The sequence below is a fragment of the Phyllostomus hastatus genome, unplaced genomic scaffold (genome assembly GCF_019186645.2).
Source record: "Phyllostomus hastatus isolate PE091 unplaced genomic scaffold, TTU_PhHast_1.1 phas_contig_40, whole genome shotgun sequence".
Taxonomy (NCBI): domain Eukaryota; kingdom Metazoa; phylum Chordata; class Mammalia; order Chiroptera; family Phyllostomidae; genus Phyllostomus; species Phyllostomus hastatus.
The window spans coordinates 31,395,627-31,419,669 of NW_025333872.1; the positions used below are offsets into that span (position 1 = coordinate 31,395,627).

The window sequence follows — 24,043 nt, forward strand, 5'->3', positions numbered from 1 at the left end:
TCTAGCCATGTAGTGATGAGAAAAAGCCAAAAGTACCAATAACTGGTAGAAGTGAAAAATTTATGAAACCTTCTAAAATAAACACATTAAAAATTTGAATTCTATTTTGCATTTCCATTCTGTTTTTTTTTCCAATTTAATGAGAATTAATTAATTTGGGATATCTTTTATTAAAATTACTATTTTTTAATCCTCATCCAAGGATATGTTTTACTAATTTTAGAGAGGGAAGAAAGGGTTGGGGCAGGGATAGATAGAGAGAAACATCAATGTGAGAGAGGAACATCAATTGGTTGCCTCTTGTACATTCCCCGATGGGAATTGAACCTGCAACCTAGGTATGTGTCGTGAGCGGGAATCAAACCTGCAACGTTTTGGAGTGCAGGACAATCCAGCCAACTGTGCTACCTGGCCATGGCTAAAATTACTATCTTTTTGATCAGCCATCATGAGGATAAAGTAGGGAAAGGTGTGAGAAGGCAGTAGATCTTCCTCTGTGTCCTTGGGGCTCTTCTGCATGTCTGTGGTCACACAGTGGGGTCCTGAGTATAACCAGCCAGAACTGCACCAACAAGCTCGTCACCAAACTCCCAGTGGAAGATCCAGGTCATGGGAATTTCCAGGAGGAAAAGTACTTGGTGTGTTGATTAGCAGCCATAGGCTTGGTAATTTGTTAAGCTCCATGAAATTGTTAGTGAACTTCTTCAAGCCAGTGCATGTGTTATCCACAGTTACAGGGCAAGCCAAGGGGCTCAGAGGTGGTGGGCGCGAACACTTCCAAAAGTTCTTGTTTATTGGGCACAATGGGCAAAAGTTGTGACAGTGTCAACCAGACATATTCTTTCTTCAAGCGGAGCCTAGAATCAAATTTAGTTCTGGAAATTTTTTCCATAGGAATGATTGCTTTTATGTTTTCACTGATTAGTATTAAAAATTATAATAGTTATATATGTTCACTGTAACACAAATGAAATAGTACAAAAATATAAGTAAAAAAGCTCACTTCTGGTAACTACTTTATATCTTGGATATATTTTTATACGGGTTAGATAAAGCTTGGTTCTTTTTAATTAATACATCATATGTGGTTATAACATAATTGACATTTGTTTTTTTCCTACAATAAACAATGACCCAGTGGATATATAGAAATTCTCTGTGCTATATTTGCCCACATGTGTGACAAGTCATAGGATAGATTCAGAGACGTAGAAAAGCTCTTGGTCAAAGGGATAAATATTTTCAAGTTGCCATCCCGAACCGTTGCACTGCCCTACTCTCCCAGTAAGAACTGGTGCGTGTGTTTGCCTGCACTGTCATCGACCCCGAGTGTATCAGTGTTTTGCACTTCTTCCACTAGAAAGTTTAAATGTAATCTGACTACCTAGAAAAGCTATCTTTCCCATGGGATGATTTTAAAATAAAAATCTACTTTTTAAATATTTTATAGTTTCATTTTGCTGATTTAGATTGTTGGCCAGCAGGTATTTATTTTGGTATAAGAGAGGTAAGGGTCAAATGTTTTTTTTTCTAAATGCCTAACTATTTTTCTTAACACTTCTTATTGAATAATGTCATTTTCTCCATTGAGTTGAATAGTCCCAGAGTCTAAAATCCAGGGCTTTTTGGTGAACAAAGGTTCTTGCCATTATCTATAGTTATTGAGCTTTTCCTTGACTATTTTAATGCTTTTCATGACATGAAAAGTTGAAATTGACTCAAGGCCCAAATTAACCACCTACTAGAATTTCACTGAAAATAGACATGCGTCGTGTAACCTCTTTACCCTATAGACTCGTTTCTTGGAGAGGGGAGTGGAAGTGAATCTTTCTGGTGAAACCACAAGCACTCCTTTCTTGTGCATTTGCTGTGTTTGAGCACTGGTGAGAACTTGGGGCTGTGTTTGACAGCTTCTTGGAGACTTTATCAGAAGCCTTATTCTAAAATTAACCTCAGGACTTAGAAAATGGCCTAATGTAGGCGTTATATACTGTGATTGTAACACAGAGGTTTGTAGCAGAAAAAATGATATAAACTAGACTTGAGCTTTCTGGAGATCAGTAGTTTGTCTCAAAAAAGAAAGTTTGCTCAAGATGGCTTTAGATGAAATATGCTACCATAGTTTTAGGTTGGTGGGTAAGTTGGGATACAGTAATTATAAATATGATACGTCCTAGGTTATATTTACTTGCTGGTAATTCCTGTAAGTTGTACCTTTCTAAACATTAATTGTAAAGTTGATCACTTGCAAGTTATTTTTTTACTTCTATAGGGTGATTGGCAATAATACATGTTTTTTTTTATGAATCTAGGTATGGTGTCTGTTTTGGACTTGATGCAGGGTGGTTTTCCATCACGAGCTTCATTTCATGAACTCTACAACATGTATAAAAAGTACATGCCAGATAAACTTGCAAGATTAGATCCAAGACTGTTTTGTAAGGTACAAATACCTGAATTGAAATTTCTTAGCTATAGGCATCTTTCTTACTAATTACTAGTTGTCCTTTAACTTTTTAACTTTTATTTTTCAGGCTCTTTTTAAAGCTTTGGGCTTAAATGAAATTGACTACAAGTTTGGGTTAACAAAAGTATTTTTTAGACCTGGCAAGGTAAATATGTTTTCATTTTAAACTTGAACATGATGAATATGAATAGTTGGGTGTTAGTGAATAATTTTAAGTGTTTAGTGATTTGAATTACTCTTGACTTACATGATCACTAACAGCATGCGTATATGAATATGTGAGAAGTTTACAACATGTAATACTCTGTAAGTTTAACAGTTTTTTTCAGCTTTGGAAATATTGGAATCAGAGTGTTGTTTGATTGGATTTTTTTGTTTAAGTAATGGTTAGCCAGAAAATACTTGTGTTTTAAATAAGTTGAAAACCTTTCTAAAACATATTAATTCAGTCTTAATAATTAAAAATTTCACAGTACTCTGAAGTCTCTGTTGTGTGGAGAACAAGTTCCATTAAAGTATGATAGGTGTACAAGGTATAGGAAATTGGACTGGGGTTTCTGCTGACTTCTTTCAAACCCTAGAATGAGTGAGTGTGTAAATGCTTTTGTATGTTAACATAATTTTCTTAGGCTAACTCATAGTTTTAGTATTTAAAGGTTCTGTACTAGGTTACAAGACCAAGTTAAGAATATTTCATTACTTAATATGTATAATACAGAAATACCTAAATGCTCTTCACAATCTGTTTATAATTTCACCATTCCTAACTTCTTTAAAATGATTGAATTATGTTTTCATAATTTTAAACATACTTCTTGTTATATAATCAACCATACTTATTTGACTTAGCAAAATCATTAATAAGTATCTCTAGTTCCTTGAAGGCTAAATTAATCATAATAAATCTGATTTCACATTTTTGGGCATGAGATAAAATCTGTGTAATGCAGTAACAGTGTATGTACTTTCCTATGAATACTTTTATTGCAGTGAACCCATACCATTTCCTATAAAAGAAAAAAATTAAGAGAAAATATAATTATTCATATTTGGCTTAGTTGTAATCATATATATTTCTTATAAACTCAACATTTATTATATTTCAGGGCTATAATAATATTTTAGAATTGATAGCCTGATAGAAAAAGTGCTTGGTTTCATTTGCTTCCAGAAAAATCGATCAGTCAGAAGAAAATGTTAAAAGCACGAGGCATATTTTCACAGATCTTTAGTCTCATTATGTTACCTTTAATTTTGATTATGAGAAGCCATTATATTGATAGGTATGACATCCTCAATTCATTATAGTGGGGTACATTGATTTTCAACGGGTGTGCCACAGGAATTTCTAAAACATGCAATACCTGAGTACCTAGTCAGGGGCACTGACTTCTTTTCCCTTAGATTATCAAATGAAAAAAATGACAACAACCAACACAGCAATAGCCATCTGGTATGAATGAATCAAAATTTTACCTAATTTTTTGTCAGATTGGCCAAAATATATTTTTTGGTGTGCCATGAAATTTAGTAATTACTTTATGTATGCCATGAGATGAAAAAGGTAGAAGATTGCTGGTGGGTTATTTGGTATAGGATAGAAATTATCATGTATTTTGGTGATAAACTGTGGAAATGATACATTTTCTTAAACTAATGGTTTTGTTTGTGTTATGTCTCTTAGCAACAATTTCTTATCTCTGACCAAAATGAGGATGGGGTTTAGAGAAGACAGAATAGTTTTGGTGGTACATAGCGTTATGTAGCTGACCTTCATTAGTCAGGAACTATATACAGATATCTGAGAAAGTGGATAAGGCAATTAGAGATACATTAGCCCTTCTTCATTCTTTTTTCAGTAAGGCCTTTTTGCCAACCATCTTTAATTGTCATGTAAGACTTTTTTCTATTTTTATGGCTGAACCTGCTAACTGGCAATGAGTAACCTGCCTTACCCTCCAAGATCCTGAAGGAAGGAAGGAAGGAAGGAAGGAAGGAAGGAAGGAAGGAAGGAAGGAAGGAAGGAAGGAAGGAAGGAAGAAAGGAGGAAGAGAAAGGCAGCAAGAAAGAGATAGTAAAGTGTGTTTGGCTTTGCTGTGTAACCCACCAAGACATGCTTATGGCTTGTGACTATTTCCAAAAAGTTAGATTTGGGATTTCAGTAATTTTGTATCTCTGTGTTTTGATACTGATATTAAATTATTTTATTCCCCAGTTTGCAGAATTTGATCAGATCATGAAGTCTGATCCTGACCATTTAGCAGAGCTGGTTAAAAGAGTCAATCACTGGCTTATCTGCAGTCGCTGGAAGAAAGTTCAGTGGTGCTCACTCTCAGTCATCAAATGTAGGTGTTCTGTTTCACACCAGGCTCTGTAATTATTTTGGACATGGAGTGGTGTAAAGTTGTCTCAGTGGTGAGGGCTGGACAACAGGGATCTCATTGCTTATTCATGTCATTTCTCTGGTTCCTCAAGTAATACCTCATGTGTAGTGTGTGATAAATTAGTATTTATGGACTTTCTCTTTTGAGTGTATGTGATACTTCTTTATGTGAGAATTAATTTCATTATGTACTAAACAAAACAGAGCTTACTTTCTTCATTGTTTTCTCTCCCTGTCCCCTCCTCACCTTTCCCACAGCATCCCCCAATGTCTCAGACATAAGCCAGAGCTCTTTCTACCTGCATGGCACCATCGCATAATGTGCCCAAAATTTCAAGTTGTAATGATTTTTCCTTTCCTGTCCCTGAAATCTTGTCCATCAACAAACCCTGTTGATTCTTCCCCCAAATACTGCACATTCTTCCCTCTTCATTGCCAGTGCCTTAGTGGAGCCTGTCCTCCACTTGCATAGTAGCTTCAGTAGCTCCCAAAGTAGTTTTCCTGGGTCCCCAGAGTTCTCTCTGTAAACCAAAAGCTTTTTATTATGGCTCTTTTTATGTTAAGTCAAGTCTAAAAAGTCTATGTCTTAGAATCTTTCAAGATCACATAAAATGGGGCTTCAGCTTGTCTTTCCAGCCTCTTCTGCCTCTGCTTTTTTTAGACCTGTTCCTCGGTGCACTGTACTGAGCTGCTTTTTCTTGTGCTTCTGGCTACATTGTACAGACTACTTATCTCTGACCCTAGACAAGGGTGAGGGGCATAATATTTTAGGGTTACTTGAGTGTCTATGGAAAACCTTTCAGTGTAAGGAGCTGTTGCCAGTAACTTGATTAAACTTGTATTTGCCTTTCATACTCACCAGAGTACCTGAAACAGTGCTAGAAACCTGAAAAAATTTCAGTAAATTGTCCTTGTTAATAAAAAAATAAATTTTTTGACCTAATGAAAAGGAACCATGCAAATAAAGGTTATTATTGAGGTATTTTGTTAGGCAAGTATGAATATAGATAAAAAGAAAGCTATAATAAAAAAGATAACAGAAGCTCTTTTTCTTATAATTTTCCAATTAAAATATAAATATTTATCAATGTAGTTCAGTGCTTTCAGCTTTATACATTGCATCATGATGGACAACATATTACCTTAAAATTACCTATATGATTCATTTGTTCATGGACTGGACTGCGTTGTGCAGTGGCGAAGTCAGTAACCAGTCAGGATTTTTGCAGGATGTTAGAGAACAGCTCTAAGAAAATGTTTCAGGATCAAATCAGCGTAGCACATTCTGGGTAACTGAAGTTAAACATCAATACATTCCTTTACTGTAGGATTCTCAGAGGCTTCACTCACTGTTTTTATTGTGAATCTCCAAAAGTAGCACTTAGCTTTTTCTAAATTCATTTGGCAGATGAATCCTTCTTTTAAGACACATCTGTTAGCATTTCATAGGCCAACATTGCCTACAACAGTTTAGGAAGCAGTAAAGTAGCATAATAAGGAAATAATACATTTAAAATGTAAATCTAGTCACATATGTGGTATACTTTTTGTTTTAAGAATTATAAGGAATTAAAGAAATGTTTAACTTCTTGATTTTGATGTCTGGTATAATATATTCAGTAAGATCTCATGTTTCTCAAGAATTACTTTGTGAAAGTGAGTAGATTTTAAAACTATTATATGTCTGATTTAAACTGAATGATTTTCTATCATTATATTTTTCTTTTACACATAGTGAAGAACAAAATAAAATATCGAGCTGAAGCCTGCATTAAAATGCAAAAAACTATTCGAATGTGGCTTTGCAAAAGGAGACACAAACCTCGGTAAGATGGATAGTGGCTGGAGAATACTACAAATCCTAATTACCCAAATATAAAATGGCTATAAAGTCATAATGAAGGGCAGTTTGGATACTCAGAGTTTTCTTTCTCATGTTCTTATAAAAAGATACATTAATCTGTTATTTCTACTATTTATTTGAAATTAATTATTTGATTACTTCATTACTGGCCTCATTCTACAAAAGAATTTGAAGGAGCTTACAAAAATGTAGACACCAGGACAGGTTGAAATAAATGGTTGTAAGAAGTTCTTTTATTCTGATTATTTTAGTGACTTGAGTTTCTTGATAAATATCGCAATGACATTGTTTATTTATTTGTTAAATTTATTGGGGTGGCATTGGTTAATAAGATCATCTAGGTTTCAAGTGTAGATTTCTATGATACATGATCTGTATATTGTGTGCCCACCACCAGATCATCTTCTGTCACCATATATTTGGTCCCCTTTACCCTTTGTTACTCCTCCACCTCCCTTCCCTCTGGTAACCACCATACTGTTGTGAGTTTCAGTTTTATATCTTACATATGAGTGAAATACATGATTCTTAGCTTTACCACCTGATTTATTTTACTTAGGATAATATTGTCAAGGTCCATCCAAGTTTCTGCAAATGGCAGTATTTCACTTTTTCTTTTTGCTGAGTAGCATTCCATAGTGTATATGCACCACATCTTCTTTATCCAGTCACCTGTTGAAGGGTACTGTGGTTGTTTCCAGGTCTTGGCCACCGTGGACAGTCCTGTAATGAACGTAGGGGTGCATATATCTCTGTGAATAAATGTTTTCAAGTTTTTCGAGTAGATACCCAGAAAAGGGATTGCTGGGTCTTATGGTACCTCTATTTTTATTTTTTTGAGGAACCTGCATACTGATTTTTGTAGTGCTGTACCAGTTTACATTTCCATCAGCAGCGAATGAGAGTTCTTTTTTCACCAACATTTGTTACTACTTGTCTTGTTGATAATATCCATTCTAACAGGTGTGAGTTTGTATCTTATTTTAGTTTCGATTTGTATTTCCCTAATAGCTACTGAAGTTGTGTATCTTTTTGTGTATCTGTTAGCCATTTGTATGTCTTCTTGGGAGAAGTTTATGTTCAGGTCTTCTGCCTATTCTTTAATTGGATTGTTTGGTATTGAGTTGTACGAGTTCTTTATATATATTGGATATTATCCCCTTGTCGAAGCTGTTGTTTGCAAATATCTCCCATTTAGTTTGTTGCCTTTTTGTTTTAATATAGTCCCATTAATTTATTTTTGTCCTTATTTCTCTTGCCTTTGAGGTCAAATTGATAAAATTTTTTCTCATACTAAAGTCACTGAGTTTAGTGTCTTTGTTTCCTTCTATGTAATTTATTGTTTCTGATGTTATATTTAGGTCTCTGATCCATTTTGAATTAATCTTTTTGTACATGGGGACAAACTAGACTAGTTTAGTTCTTTTGCATATGGCTTTCCAATTTTCCTGGCACCATTTATTGAAGAGGCTTTCTTTTCTCTATTGTTTTTGGCTCCTTTGTCAAAAATTATTTGCCCATATATAATAACGTGGTTTTATTTCTGTCTCTACACAACAGTACATAAAAAAATAACACATCATAATCAAGTGGGGTTCATTTTAGGGGCACAGGGATGGTTTAACATATGAAAATCAATCAGTTTAATACAACACATTAACAAAACAAAGGATAAAATCATATGATCTTATCAATAGCTGTAGAAAAAGCATTTGATAAGCTGCTACATCCATTTGTGATTAAAACACTCAATAAAGTGGGTAGAGAAAGAAAGTACCTTATAATAAAGGACATGTATGACAGACCCTCAGCCAATACCATACTCGGTGAAAAATGAAGGCTTTTCCTCTAAAATCAGGAAGATAAGGATATTCACTCTCACCACTCTAATTCAGAATAGTTCTGGGGGTCCTAGCCAGAGCAATCAGGCAAGAGAAAGAAATCAAAAGCATCCAGATTGAGAATGAAGAAGTAAAAGTGTCATAGCAGATGGCATGATTCTGTATATGGAGAACCCTGAAGACTCTAACCAGAAAACTGTGGCAATAAACAAGTCCACTGGATTCCTATATATTGATACTGCTTTTAAAAAATCTCGTTAATGTTTTGACCATAATTTTCTGAATTCTGTGTAGGAATTGCCTCACTGTAAATTTAGTATTTAATTTTCATATGCTTTTATTATTAATTGATACTCTAAACTTAGAGGTCTGAATAACTGTTAATCTTTAACACCTTTAAAAGAGACTAGATAACTCTTTTAGGTTCTTCTTTAATTTGAACTCTCCAGTTTTTCAGTGTAAAGATAGAAGGCTTAAATCCTCTTGACAGGCAGCAGTGTCCTTCACACCATATTTGATTATTTTTTTTTACTCTCAACAAATTATGTAAAAAAAAAGAATACTGAACAATATGAAAACAGATGTAAAATATCTTTTTTAACAATATGTTCAGCATTTTATTCAAATTAAAAGTCAACTTCTATAGCCGTAAGTGGTGAAAGTAGACTGATGAAGCATTGTCTTTACAGCATTGACGGCCTGGTTAAGGTGGGCACCCTGAAAAAACGACTTGATAAATTTAATGAAGTAGTAAGTGCCCTGAAAGAAGGAAAACCAGAGATGAGTAAACAGGTCAAGGACCTTGAAATTTCCATCGATGCTTTAATGGCCAAAATTAAGGTATATAATTTTAACCCAAATGACTATCACTTTTTGAAATAATTTATTATTTGTTATTGACGTTGAAATTGTATAGGAAAATGTCCTTATTTTTTAAGGATACAGAGTGTTACAATGTTGAGTCCCAGTGATGACCAGTGATGTTCATTGTAATACTTTCTCTACTCTAGGCTTGAAAATTTTTATAGCAAAAAAGATTTGAAAAGTTATCATACTTCCATTGGTTGCTAGGAAAGATTTTTTCCCTCCAAAAATAGTAACTAAAGTACTATTTATTTATTGTTACTGAAATATTACTGTATTTAGTTTACTATTTACTATTACTATTTTAAATAGTATCTGAATACTTGTTTCATAATCATTCCTGAAAGAGAATTAATGTAAATTATTTTGTTTCATGTTTTTCTACTTTTAGAAACTAATTTTTAAATGATAAATGTAATATTGAACATTCGGAGAAAGTTACCAAAAACCTCCTACAAAACTAACACATATAACTGTTTTACTATTGTATGTTCCTTTTGCTGTCTTACTTTGCATGCACATATTTTTGCATAGTTCTTATCCTAATGTACATTTAATTTTCTATCCCTATTATTATGCCATGTCTTGTTTCTATAATTATCTTCATATAAGCTCTATCATAAATTACTTAACTGTTATGAAAATAGCATTAATCCTCTCCCAAATTTTGTAGGAAAAAAGGGGCCTTTTTTTTCAATTGATTTTCACTTATTTGATTACCAGTGGGATTGATAATTTTTATATATGCTTGTAATTACATTTTGTCTGTTTCTCCCTATTTTTTTCTGTTTTATTTTAGGGTCTTAATGTTTTTCTCATCAACTTTAACAAGTCAGTGTAATTATGTGGGATATAATAACTTAATATGAGCCTTTTGTCATAGTTCCTGCAGATATTTTACATAAACAGCTTCAGTTTTAGATAGAATGGAGAAAGAAGATTAGAGAATTAAAATGCTTTGGATAAACTTAGCTGACTTTACAAATCTGTTAAGATCCATCCCTGTTTATGTGGTATTAGTTAAAACCAACCAAGCCACAGTTTTTGAAGACTCACTTGGGAAAATCATCCAACAATATTTCTTAAGATATTTAAGAAATATTTTCTTAAGTAATAGTTGAACATTATTATAAAAAGTAGTAAACTCTGGCAAAATTAATCATCTCTTTAAAACTATTTTTTTAACTACAGTATTGTACTTTGTCCACAGAACCTCCTTAGTATTTGATTACTTGATTAATGGGAAATAGATGTAGATATCTGTATGCAAAATAACTTTTAAATGTACAAATAGTATAATAAAGATAATGGGCTTATTGCTTACCAACTTTTCCAGTTCTTGCTATATATGCACATATTGGTTTTCTTATGGTGGCAAAGGGGGATAACATTAAATTACCATCTTAATCATTTTGAAATGTGTAATTCCGTAGTGTTCAGTGTTCACATTGTTGTGCAACAGAAGAGATAACTTTTTTATTGTTTATTATTTTTTAAAGTCCACTATGATGACAAGGGAACAGATACAGAAAGAATATGATGCACTAGTTAAAAGCTCAGAGGAACTCCTCAGTGCTTTACAGAAAAAGAAACAGCAAGAAGAGGAAGCTGAAAGGCTGAGGCGTATTCAAGAAGAAATGGAAAAAGAAAGAAAAAGACGTGAAGAAGATGAACAACGTCGAAGAAAGGAAGAGGAGGAAAGGCGAATGTAAGTCATTTATATTGTTGTTTTGAATTAGAAGGACACAGGACAGTAAATTCTTGGTGGTGTTAATAAATATTCTTATTTTAAATAGTTGTTATTTTATTTTATTTTTAAGTATATTTTATTGATTATGCTATTACAGTTTCCCCAGTTTTTCTTCCTTAACCCCCTTCTACCCTGTACCCCTTTCCCTCCAGCAGTCCCCTCCTTAGTTCGTGTCCATGGGTTGTACACATAAGTTCTTTGAGTCTTCTGTTTCCTATACCATTTTTTATCTTTCCCCATCTATTTTATACTTACTAATTATGCTTCTTCTTTCCTGTACCTTTTCCTCCCTATTCCTCCCTTCCCCCTCCCCACTGAAAATCCTCCATGTGATGTCCATTTCTCTTATTTTATTCCTGTTCTAGTTGTTTGCTTAGTTTTTGTTTTTGCTGTTTGTCTTTCTTTTATCTTTTTAGGTTCATTTATTAATAGTTGTGAGTTTGTTGTCTTTTTATTGTTCATATTTTTGACCTTCCTTTTCTTATCTAAGACCCAGTAACATTTCATATAATAAGGACTTAGTAATGATGAACTCTTTTAACTTGACCATATCTGGGAAGCACTTTATCTGCCCTTCCATCCTAAATGATAGCTTTGCTGGATAGAGTAATTTTGGATGTAAGTCCTTGCCTTTCATGACTTCAAATACTTCTTTCCAGCCCCTTCTTGCTTGTAAGGATTCTTTCTCTTTTTTAATATATTTTATAGATTATGCTATTACAGTTGTCCCATTACCCCCACTTCATTCCCCTCCACCCTACACACCCTCTCCTGCCCACATTCCCTCCCTTAGTTCATGTCCATGTGTCATAAGTTCTTAAGCTTCTACATTTCCCATACTATTCTTGCCCTCCTCCTGTCTATTTTCTACCTACCATCTATGCTACTTATTTTCTGTACCTTTACCCCCTCTCTCCCCCTCCCAGTTCCCTGTTGCCAACCCTCCCTGTGATCTCCATTTCTGTGGTTCTGTTCCTGTTCTAGTTGTTTGCTTAGTTTCTTTTGATTTTGTTTTAGGTGTGGTTGTTAATAATTGTGAATTTGCTGTCATTTTACTATTTGTGTTTTTTTTACCTTCTTTTTCTTAGGTAAGTCCCTTTAACATTTCATAAAATAAGGGCTTGGTGATGATGAGCTCCTTTAACTTGACCTTATCTGAGAAGCATTTTATTTGCCCTTCCATTCTAAATGAAAACTTTGCTGGATACAGCAATCTTAGATGTAGGTCCTTGCCTTTCATGACTTAGAATACTTCTTTCCATCCCCTTCTTGCCTACAAGGTCTCTTTTGAGAAATCAGCTGACAGTCTGATGGAAACGCTTTTGTAGGTGACTGTCTCCTTATCTCTTGCTACTTCTAGGATTCTCTCCTTCATTTTTCACTTGGCTAATGTAATTATGATGTGCCTTGGTGTGTTCCTCTTTGGGTCCAACTTCTTTGGGACTCTCTGAGCTTCCTGGACTTCCTGGAAGTCTATTTCCTTTGCCAGATTGGGGAAGTTCTCCTTTATTATTTGTTCAGATAACTTTTCCACTTGTTGCTCTTCCTCTTCCCTTTCTGGAACCCCTATAATTTGGATGTTGGAACATTTAAAGATGTCCTAGAGGTTCCTAAGCCTCTCCTCATTTTTTTGAATTCTTGTTTCTTCATTTTTTTCTGTGTAGTTGTTTCTTTCTTCCTTCTGGTCCACTCCATTGATGTGAGACCCAGCTTTCTTTCCATCACTATTGGTTCCCTGTGTATTTTCTTCATTTCACTTATTGTAGCCTTCATTTTTCCATCTAATTTGAGACCAAAATCAACCAATTCTGTGAGCATCCTAATCACCAGTGTTTTGAAATGTGCATCCGATAGGTTGGTTATTTCTCGGTCACTTCAAAGGATTGGTTCTGGGGCTTTCATTTGTTCTTCTGTTTGAGCCATCTCTCTCTTTTTCTTTTGGTTTGGTCATGCCTGTTACATATGAGGGGAGGAGCCTTAGGTGTTCACCTGGGCGGGGTACCCCAGTTGCTGGGTTGTGACATTGTATGTGGGGGCGGGGTTGAGAGGGAACAATGGCACTTGCTCTGCTGTCTGTCGGACTTCAGTCCCTTCCGAGGCTTCCCCCAAGCAAACTGGGCCATTCTGTTGCTGATTCCTGTGTCAGTGGGGTTGTGAACCCTGTGGGACTTTGCAGCGAACTCTCCTGTGAGGCTGGGAGTCTCTCCCTGTGTCTCAACCCCCACAGGTGTTTACAATTAGTTCCCCAAGACTCTGTTGCCCAGCGCTGGAATCCTGGGTTGTGCGCACTGCCTTGCTTTACAGTCATCGCCTTGCTGGGTCTGCTGGTTGCCACCCCTCGGCCGGGGTCTGCCAGCTGCGGTCTTAACGTGCACGGCCCCAATGCTCTTTGTGCTGCGTGACCCCTCTCTGCCTGGCTTCCCGAATCCACTCCTCTTACCGGTCTGGATGAACCTTTCTATTTTAACTCCATGGTTGTCCAGCTTTCATACGGTTCAGTTTTCTGTCAGTTCTGGTGGTTATTCTGTTTCTAAATTGTTGTTGTCCCTATCTTGGTTGTGTGACGAGGCATAATGTGTCTACTTATGCCTCTGTCTTGGCTGGAAATAAGGTTTCTTTTGAGAAATCAGCTGATAGCCTTATGGACACTTCTTTGTAGGTAACTCTTTCCCTTTTGCTTCTTTTACAATTGTCTCTTTGTCTTTAATCTTGGGTAATTTAATGATGATGTACCTTGGTGTGTTCCTCTTTGGGTCCAACTTCCTTGGGATTCTCTGGGCTTCCTGGACTTCCTGAAAGTTATTTCCTTCACTAGATTGGTGAAGTTTTCCTTCATTATTTGTTCAAGTAAGTTTTCAGTTTCTTGCTGCTGTTGTTCTTCTGGCACCCCTATAATTCAGATATTGGAATGCTTAAAGTTGTCCCAGAGGTCCAAAATTTCTCCTCATTTTTTTGAATTCTTGTTTCTTCATTCTGTTCTGGTTGGATGTTTGTATTTTTTTCCTTTTGTTCCAAATTGTTGCTTTGAGTCCTGGTTTCCTTCCTCTCACTGTTGGTTCCCTGAATATCTTGCTTTATTTCATTTTGGGTATCTTTCATTTGTTCCTTAATTTTTCAACCAAGCTCAGTCAGTTCTGTGAGCATTTAGATTACCAGAGCTTAAAATTCTCCATCAGATAGGTTGGCTATCTCCTTATCGCTTAGCTCTCTTTCTGAGACTTTGCTCTGTTCTTTCATTTTGGCCCTATTTCTTTGTTTGGGGCCCCTGTTAAGTTGTAAGGGGGCAGGACCTTAGGTATTCACCCAGGCAGGGCAACCTGGTTTGTTGCTGTGGAGCTGCCTGTGGGGGAGGGGCCAGAGAGGGAATAATGCACCTCCCCTGCTTGTCTCTAGCCCACTTTTCAACTAACTCTCCTGAGAGACTGGGAGTTTCTCTCCCACCTTGGCAACCACTGCTATAGTCCACAGCCACTTCTGAGTCTCAGTTTCCCCTTAAGTCAGCCCCTCCCGCACAGCCTGCCCCGCCCCCATGGCCTCACCAAGGTTTCTGTCCATAGGTGGCCTCACTTGTCTGGTTGGTCTGTTTGACTGTTTCTTTAATTCTGTGGTTGTTGGAATCCCATGCAGTTTGTTTTTCTGGCACTTCTGGTTGTTTATTGATTTTAGATTGGTTGTTATCCTCCTTTTGGTTGTGCAAGGAAGAGAAGGGTTTCTACCTACACCTCCATCTTGGCTGGAACTCCCCTAATAGTCATTATTATTATTTTAAAATACTACAGTCACATGCTGAGTAATGATGGAGACATATTCTGAGAAATTTGTCATTAGCTGGTTTCATCATTGTGAGAACATCATAGAGTGCATTTACATGAACCTAGATGGTATAGCCTCTTACACACCAAGGCTATATGGCATAACATCATAGTAGATATGGTTTGTTGTTGACCAAAATGATGTTTTGCAGCTTATGACTAATTTTAGAATAAGTTTAAAAATGGAGAAAGCATATTTTATAAAAATGAAATAAAATGATTTTAACTATAATCTGAATTTTGGTTAGATTTTTACGCCTGAGGATTTCTTCTTTTTTAAATCATTTTTATTTTTGATTTAATCTTTTTTTTTAAGATTTTATTTATTTATTTTAGAGAGGGAAAGGGAGGGAGAAAGAGAGGGAGAGAAACATCAGCGTGTGGTTGCCTCTCACACACACCCTAGGGGGGCTCCTGGCCCACAACCCAGGCATGTGCCCTGACTGAGAATCGAACCAGCAACCCTTTGATTTGCAGGCTGGCACTCAGCTAGGGCTGATTTAAATTTTATTACACCAGCTAGGGCTGATTTAAATTTTATTACATTTTTTCCAATCATTTTTAATTTTTAATTATAGTTGATATAAATTATTATATTAGTTTCAGGTGTACACCCCAGTGATTATACATTACATAACTTACTAAGTGATTGTACTTCTTAATCCCTTCACCATTTTTACTTATCCCTCCAGTCCCCTCCCATCTGGCAACCATCAAAACTTTCTCTGTTATCTATGAGTCTTTTTTTGTTCTGCTTGTTCATTTATTGTTTTTTAGATTAAATTGTTGATGCATTTTTATCATTTTTTTATCTTTTTTTGTCTTCTCAAAGAAGATCCTTTAAGATTTCATATAATGTTGGTTTGGTGGTGATGAACTCCTTTAGCTTTTCCTTGTCTGGGAAGTTCTTTACCTGTCCTTCCATCCTAAATGATAGCTTTGCTGGGTAATCTTGATTATAGGTCTTTGTTTTTCATCACTTTGAATATTTTTTTCTAATCCTTTCTTGCCTGCAAAGTTTCTGTTAATAAATTGGCTGACAGTCTTATGGGAGCTCCCTTGAAAGGAAGCAGTTAGCTCCCTTTCTGGTCACTAACTGCTTCTCTCTCACTGTTTTTAAGATACTTTCTTTGTCTTTAAACTTTGGCATTTTAATCAACATTTTTTAAAGCAGTGACTTGTGTATTATTTAATAAGTAATAAAAAGGCACTTCAACTTTTTTGTGGTTTTAAAATTGATAGCGTTTTGAAAGGTTGGCATAATCTGACGGACAGAAGGAACATAAAGTTGATTAACTGGAGAAAAAGAGTACAGGAAAGCACATGCCATCAGTACCTTACAACTAGGCTTTATAACCAAGTTAATCTAGAGATATTAAAGGTTATACAATATAATTGTATTTGTTTAGTTTCAGAAGATTATTGTCAGTAGAGTTAGATTTTATTTTTTTAAAAAGTGAGTTGATATGTATATGGTCAGGAGGTTAATGTAAGTCCCCATCCTGTAAGCTTTGTTTATTAATAGTTAAATTGCCTTCTGAAAGATTCCTTATTTTATATTAAATTTTTGAAGAGTTTTCTATTTTCTGTTAGGAAGCTTGAGATGGAAGCAAAGAGAAAACAAGAAGAAGAAGAGAGAAAGAAAAGGGAAGATGAGGAAAAACGTATTCAGGTATGTACTGACTAGATAGGTGAACTGAATTTCTATCAAAACAGAATCTACAAAATTATAAAACCAAAGAAGTGAACGCAGTATCTTGATTTGCTAGATAAGCTGCCATTGGTTTATCCCGGAGATGAAAAGCAGTTTCTGAAATTGTTATGGGAAGGGACTTTGGAGTTAGGGAAGTGACAGAACTGGGTCACTGACAGAAATTCTGACATTGCACAAGAAACAGTGAGGGACTGTGGGCCACAGTTTTCTCTCTGTGGACTGGGGTGAATAATGGTTGTGAGCACCACACAAGCATGTGATGCTTTAATACATGTTAAAGCATTTCGAACAGTGCTGAGTTCAATAAATACTATTTTGGTTCAATTATTATACCTAGGGTAAAGTCAGATGAACATTTACTTAAAACATAATTTTAGAATATACTTCAATTAAATAAATTATAAAACATTATTTTATAACTTTGTAGATACTAGTAGTAACGGGTTAGAATAAGATTCTCTCCCTATCCTCATTTTTAAAAAAGTCTACGTCTGAGAATAATTGATCATGTGTTTGAGTTTCTTGGCAATGGACACTTTAAATTCCTGACATCTGCTTGTCGTGTGTTGGTGTTAATGTAATACCTGGGATACTCATGTGATATCTGGGACATTGATAGTTATAGGATGGTGGAACTATGGTTTCTCTTGGGTTTGGAAAGCAGTATAAATCGTAACATAGAACAGACTAGAGACTGAAGAAATTTCTGGTTAAACAAGATATATTCCTTAGTAAGGAACTTGTCTGGAAGAATTTTAGTAAGTAATGGGAATGATCAAGTGAACATGTGGAGACACCTTGGTGAAATGCTTTCTGTCCTTGGCAGGCTGAGGTTGAGGCGCAGCTGGCCCGACAGCGGGAAGAGGAGTCCCAGCAGCAAGCGGTTTTGGAGCAGGAGCGCCGAGACCGGGAGCTGGCCCTGAGGATTGCCCAGAGTGAAGCGGAGCTCATCAGCGACGAGGCGCAGGCTGACCTGGCACTCCGGAGGTACTGGGCCACTGGGTGGGGTGTAGCGTTGTCTCTTCTTTCTTTACCTGTATGCCTTTTATGTCAGCCTGAAAGGAATAGGAGAAAATCCTATTCCTTAGTCTTGATATATTTTAAGTAAAATCATTTAAAACTTATTTGTATCCATTTTTATACCCAAGTGAATGAAACAGTTTATTTTATTAAATTGTTAAACTATTGAAAAACAAAATTGGTATTTCAGCTCATGAGTACTTTAAGAAAACAAAACATCTCAACTTTTAGTCTGAAATAGTCAATGAATATTGCATAAAGGGTAGATAGCTAATTTCTAAATACCTGCCATTAAATACTGGAATGGAAATCATTCAGTATATTATAATCCAATTTAATATATTTGAGGTTGGAATTTATTATTTTCCTAATGAAAATTTAAAACTATATGTATCCTAACATTTGAGATGAGAAATTTTACACATATACCCTGTGTTTCAGAGTAAATAGATTTCTTTTTCCAAGAAGGGGGGTTAATCATATTGAAATATTTTGGTTCCTCAGGTTTCTGAATTATCTCTAAAATACCATATTTTATTAGAGTATGGAAGTTCTTATTAAAAGTATCAGGAAGCATTAATCTACAGATTGATTTTACATTTAGAATGTAGAGACTTTAGTTACTTTTATTATTTATAAACAGAGCAAAACTAGTTTGTGAGTTCCTTTGTGTGTGGATATATATGTTCTCTATATATTGTGAGGCACAGATATGTCTGACCATGCTTTTCAGAATGTTAGAACACTGTTTATAACAAAATAAAGTTAAAGTAGCAACAACCAGTAGATGTTGCTATTTCCTTGTAAAAGGAAAATTTTTGTGCATTTTACAAGGTGGTACTTAGATTTTATTTAGCTGAAAACACAGTAGGGAAGGAAAATGGTATGTTAAGTTGCCTTCACACTTTTTCTAGTTAAGTGATTATATTGGGGAGTTCTGTGGCCTGAATTGTATATGAATGTATATTGAAATAAGTTGAAAATGGCTTAGCAGACATTTGCTAAGTATGATGATAATTTATAGCTCTTGCATTTGAACTCAGTATTTGGGCTATTTGTTAACATTTACCATAATTAAAATATTTCCTTCCATCGCTGGCTTTTGTAGCTGCAGACTTAGTTGAGCTGCTGCTCCATTCCTCACACCTGTGCTGCATTGGAACAGTGGGGAGTCTATCTGTGTAGCTGACTAGTGGGTTGGCTAGGCTCCTAAACAAACCAGGTTCTTACAGCTGCCATCCCTGATGTGTGAGGATGTCCTATAGTGGACAGAGCTGGCTTTAGTATGGCTGAAAATCATTTCTTTAGTATGGCTGAAAATAATGTAGTCATTATTGGGATTCATGGCCAAGCTTTATGTGTGAGCATTTGAAATAGTAAGCTATATCCAGTGCCATTCCATATAATGTGTATAAAATACTGGGTGCTTCCCATCTTTAGAGAGGTGCACTTCTTCCAAAGTGATTGTTCTCAGAGAAAGGGTGGACCATTTAGGACCTTTAACGTAAATGACAAGTTAACTGTGATTTAAGTTAAGCAGAATTAATTAGGTAATGGGACCACTGCTAAGTACTTAGGAGGTATACAAGCAGTTATAACTTGAAAGGAGGAAGAGTTCGTTTCAGTTCTGCTATGGCACAGGCCTAGAGGTGCTGTTTCCCTCTGGAATACCCACCGGAGCCCTTTCTGTGGACCCTCTTCCAGGAACTGTGAGCTCCTTCTCTGCTGAACCTCCTGGTTATTTTATACTCTGTCCTAGAAGCATTAGCAATTTGTTATGGGTGGTGTTCTATACAGATTTTCCATGTTTGATAGTTTTATCTCACTCCGTGGGCTAAGCTAAAGGTTTTTGAATGTTTACTTTACCTTTGTTGGTACTGAAGTTTTTCTAACAGTTTATGAGTAAGAACTCTCTAACCCTGTTCTTAATACATAGCATGAAAATGTTTTTCTTGGGTTCTGTGGTGTATAAAAAAATATATGTAGATGGATTCTGCTGCAGTAAACAATGTCACATTACTTTCCCAGCTTGGGTTCCCATCCAGTAACATCTAAGTAAGAACTGTTTTTCACATGTGTAACACCTGAAACTATGATCTAAATCAATTACACGTACGATTCTTGGTGCAAAGTTATGATTTCACAAAGCAGGCATACCTTGAAGATATTGCGGGTTTGGTTCCAAATCATGGCAATAAAGCCAGTTGTAATCTTTTTGCTGGTGGAGGGTTGCTTTCAATTTGTGAAAAACACAGCATTTGTAAAGTGTAATAAATAAAGTAAAGCACAATAAAACAAGGTATGCCTGTACCTAAAATTATGAATTAATGTCCAGATCCTGTTAAAAACATATAAGCAAACCTCATCATGTATGACTTATATAGTCTAGATGTAATATATTTGCATACTAATTTTCATTGAATGCCTTTAATTCTCTTACAATCATTTCTAATGAAAATTTTAAAACATTAAAATTCTTAGTCATCTCACACAAAGATTAACTAAAGATTATGCAGGTTTTTAAATCAGTAAAGTCACTGAAACATAAATTTAGTGCAATTCAGATTTTCATAATTTCATAATTCAGAATTGGTTATGATATTGACTAAAATGTATTCTTTTCACAGAATTGATGGAGCAAGACCCAAAATGACACCGTATGTCATTTCCCTTTTTAAAACTTGACTTAGTCATATAACCTTCTTTTTAATAGGTCGTGGATACTTCTTAGGAGAAATAGTTTCCTCATTGAAGTGAATTTTACATTATTTCCTTTTATTAAAAAGAATGAAAAAAATAAGATAACCCTTTTTTTTTTTGCCTGGGAAAAATGTCTAATGCTCTTGTATGGTGCTCAGTCACAGTAGTTTATGATCTGGTTTCCTTCACTGTATATTTGAACCTTGTTTAAACACCCATTTTGTTTTCTGTGTTTTTATATTCATTACTTAATGCCTTCATAGAAGCAGTTGTGGAGGTATAAGTAAGCATAAATAAAATAAAATATTTGAGTCATAGTAGGTAGTTTAGTTTTCAGTGTATATAATAGTTTCTTTTACTAATATCTAAAATAGCTCCTTATTAGAACTTAAATATATAATGCTAATTTTGGTTCCAGTGTATCTTTTTGTTATGAAAATTTCTCCACAAAGAGAGAATCTAAGTAACATTTGGGATATATATAGAATTAATTTTTGCCTTATTTTTATATAATATATATAAAATTTCAGAATATATTTAAAATCTAAATTTTAATAGTTTTCAGACCCCAAATGTGATGTTTGTAGTGATGGTTCTCAACTCTCTCAAATACCAGTACCAATAACAAATGTTTTATAGATAATGCAAATTTTATAAATAATTCTCTCCAAAGAGCTCATATAAAAGAGAAGTAAACACAGTGATTTATAATAAGACAATGTTTATTTTAAGGGAAAGCACTTGATCACAATTACAGAAAGTATAATCAGGTACTCCAATGTTTGTATCTATACACAGAATTACCATGAATGCAACAGCTCCAAATGCAAATTTAGATGTTTCATCAGTCAAGTAAATGCCATGAGAGTGTAAACAATCCTTTGTGAAGATTAAGTACCAAACAGATTAAGTACAATCTCCTCTACAATGTGCAGTAGGCAAATTCTTACACAAATTTGGGAATATTAAAAACCAGGCAAAAAAAGGTTCTTTTACATGTAAAACTATTTACATATATGTGCATTTCATCTTAATATGTCTGGTGGACATATTTTTTAAAATTCCTCGCCTGAGGATATATTTACTGATTTTTGAGAGAGAGGGAGAAAGATGTGAGAAACCTCAATCTGTTGCCTCCTGTATACACCTCAAATGGGGATTGAACCCGCAACCTGAGTATGTATCCTGACCAGGGATCAACCCCACAACCTTTTGGTGTGTGGGACAATAGTCCAACCAGCTGAGCCACCTGGCCACGGCTGTCTGATGACATGTTAAAGTCACATGGAGCATAGGGCAGCTCTTTCTTGTGCAGGACACTTGGCATCCCTGACCCTTCACCCCATCAAATGCCAGCCATGCAGAGAACATCGTTGTTAACCCCCCAGAATTTTGAAAATGTTACTGACTAGATGCTATAGGCTCTCTGGTAGAACTTCTTTATAGTTACCATTTGAGCATGAATTTTAAGCCCTGCAACTGGTGTTTAAGGTAAGATTGTGAGCATTTGCATATAGTTTGGGAAAATCAAAAGGGAAAAAGCACCTAGATACAGGAACCATTTCTATTCAGTATATTTGGAGTAGCACCTAGAGCAGTAAGATGGGGTCAGTTGAGATATTAAATCAGTAGAGCTTGACATCCAGTGATGTGTTGGAGCATACAGAGAAATCTCTATGATCAGCAGACCCAGTGGTAAAAAGAGCTCTGATTCCCTTGAAACCTGCTGTGGGAAAGAAATGGAGGGAGCTTTAGGAGAAAGGTGGTAAAAACAGAGATGCTCTCTGATACTAAGATAGAAACCTTGAGGTAGGGTCATAGCAGAATGAGAAAGAGTCATCCAAGTTGTTCTGAGTTTCAAAGTTAGAAATTCTGACTAGCCTAAAGAGAGATTGATAAATTGTTCAATAGGTAATTTTCTTTAGATTATATTTGTGGTTTTTATCCTTGATCATCAGTTTGAAAGGTTACCTCTTCTCTGACCATGCTTGCTTGGCTGCATCTCTGTCAATACCTGATCTCAGCCAGGGTTCGTTTCAGGGAAGGGGAGTACAGGAGCCCTCTGCTTGACACTCAGAATATCCAGGCCCAGGGCCAGCCTCCAGGAATCTGTGGCCTGAAGCAAACACACCTATCTTGTTTGTTTTTGGTTTTTACTGGTTTGTTAGATTTTGAGGTTTACCAGAGTGTGATGAATAGAATGAGTAAAAAAAAAAAAGTATTGATTATGAAGGAAGACAGCAAAGGACAGGAAAATAAAATAATGAAGTTAAAGTGTTGAGGAACATGATGAAATATCCATTCAATTTCACAGACTTGAACAAATATTGAGAAAGTTATATTCTTAGGAGTAATAAAAGATAAAGTTTTTGCCTTTGGAAAATGTTTGTCCTTGAAAGGTCAGAACACTTCTGACCATTGTATTTAATGACTACTTGATGCATTTGAACTTTTTAAAAAGAAATATGCTTTGATTTAGAATTTTAGAACTTAGAATACATCAAACTTATTTAAACTTTGGCAGTGTAAAGTAGATCAGCTTGGTTACTTAGTATGCCTTGTCTAATTACTGTTTTCTAAGAACTCAGTGCAAAAATCTTTGTATAGAATCTATATACTGCCAAGTTTCCTGTATGCATTTAGAACATGCAGATTTTATTCTGTACATTAAAAAACCAATTTTTAAAATTATACTTTTAGGTATTTTAAGTAACTTGTATATAATTGTCCTTTATATAACTATGTTGTATTATCATTTTTCTTATAGGGAACAAATGGTGAAAGAAATGTCAGAATTCTTGAGTAGGTTAGTGCAGTGCAATTTGGGGGAATAAGTGTCACCTCAAAATCATATTTTTAAATTACTACTCTTCAGTATTTGGACCAGAACCTGTTATATGAATAACCTACTCTTTCCATGTAAATTTCCTATACAAGAAATGTCACTTTGCTCCCACTCAGAAAAAGATAAAAACTAGTGTTCTTCTAAATCAGTATTTTTCACCGATAATGCCATTGGCATTTTGGATGGGACAGTTCTTTGTTGTCAGTTCTTCTGTGCTTATTACTGGCCCCCACCAACTCAGTCGCTTAGGAAACCCTCCCTTTCATGTGACAAATTAAGTTTTTGAAACTCACCCTAGGGGCAGTGCTGCCCCGTGGCTGGGAACCACTGTGCTTCATTGGAATGGGGGGAAGTAGAGGAGGCATGTGGCTCCTGAGGGCTTCCGCACTGTGTGTCTTGCATGGTTGAAAAGCCACTGATGTAAAGAGTGAGCCATCGAAGGATAGAACTTCCAAGCAGGATCTGGTCCATTACCTTTATAATTGGATATGAATCAATAACATTTTAACTGTTAATTTGAACTTACTGAATTAATTGAAAGTGTAAAATATATTTTTTAAAATCTAAAGTCAATTTTACTATTACCTATTTTGTTTACATGATTGTTTTTATAACAGGCTAAATAATCAATAAATTACAGCATTATTTTACTAACTCCAGAAATTAGGGGGCATTTAAATGTATTTTATTTGTGTATGTTTTTAGGCAGGTGTATTTTTGTTTGAGGAAATATAAATGAAAAGTTAATAATAATACTGGAACCATATTCTAAACACTAATCTG

General features: G+C 35.2%; 1 protein-coding gene across 7 annotated transcripts in view; it reads left to right on the forward strand.

The window, feature by feature from the left end:
* The window catches only part of MYO6 (myosin VI), a 162,347-nt gene that overhangs the window by 128,077 nt on the left and 10,227 nt on the right, over window positions 1–24,043 (forward strand). For 2 of the 7 annotated variants that reach the window (XM_045842713.1, XM_045842714.1), the window contains exons 21-31: window positions 2,313–2,443; window positions 2,535–2,612; window positions 4,683–4,812; window positions 6,586–6,676; window positions 9,245–9,395; window positions 10,919–11,127; window positions 16,575–16,653; window positions 17,522–17,682; window positions 19,744–19,770; window positions 20,343–20,372; window positions 23,183–23,221. In XM_045842713.1, the coding sequence (XP_045698669.1) occupies window positions 2,313–2,443; window positions 2,535–2,612; window positions 4,683–4,812; window positions 6,586–6,676; window positions 9,245–9,395; window positions 10,919–11,127; window positions 16,575–16,653; window positions 17,522–17,682; window positions 19,744–19,770; window positions 20,343–20,372; window positions 23,183–23,221 (1,126 nt within the window). The remainder of the gene's footprint in view (window positions 1–2,312; window positions 2,444–2,534; window positions 2,613–4,682; window positions 4,813–6,585; window positions 6,677–9,244; window positions 9,396–10,918; window positions 11,128–16,574; window positions 16,654–17,521; window positions 17,683–19,743; window positions 19,771–20,342; window positions 20,373–23,182; window positions 23,222–24,043) is intronic. The other 5 variants (XM_045842715.1, XM_045842718.1, XM_045842719.1 and 2 more) reach the window with 3 other exon arrangements.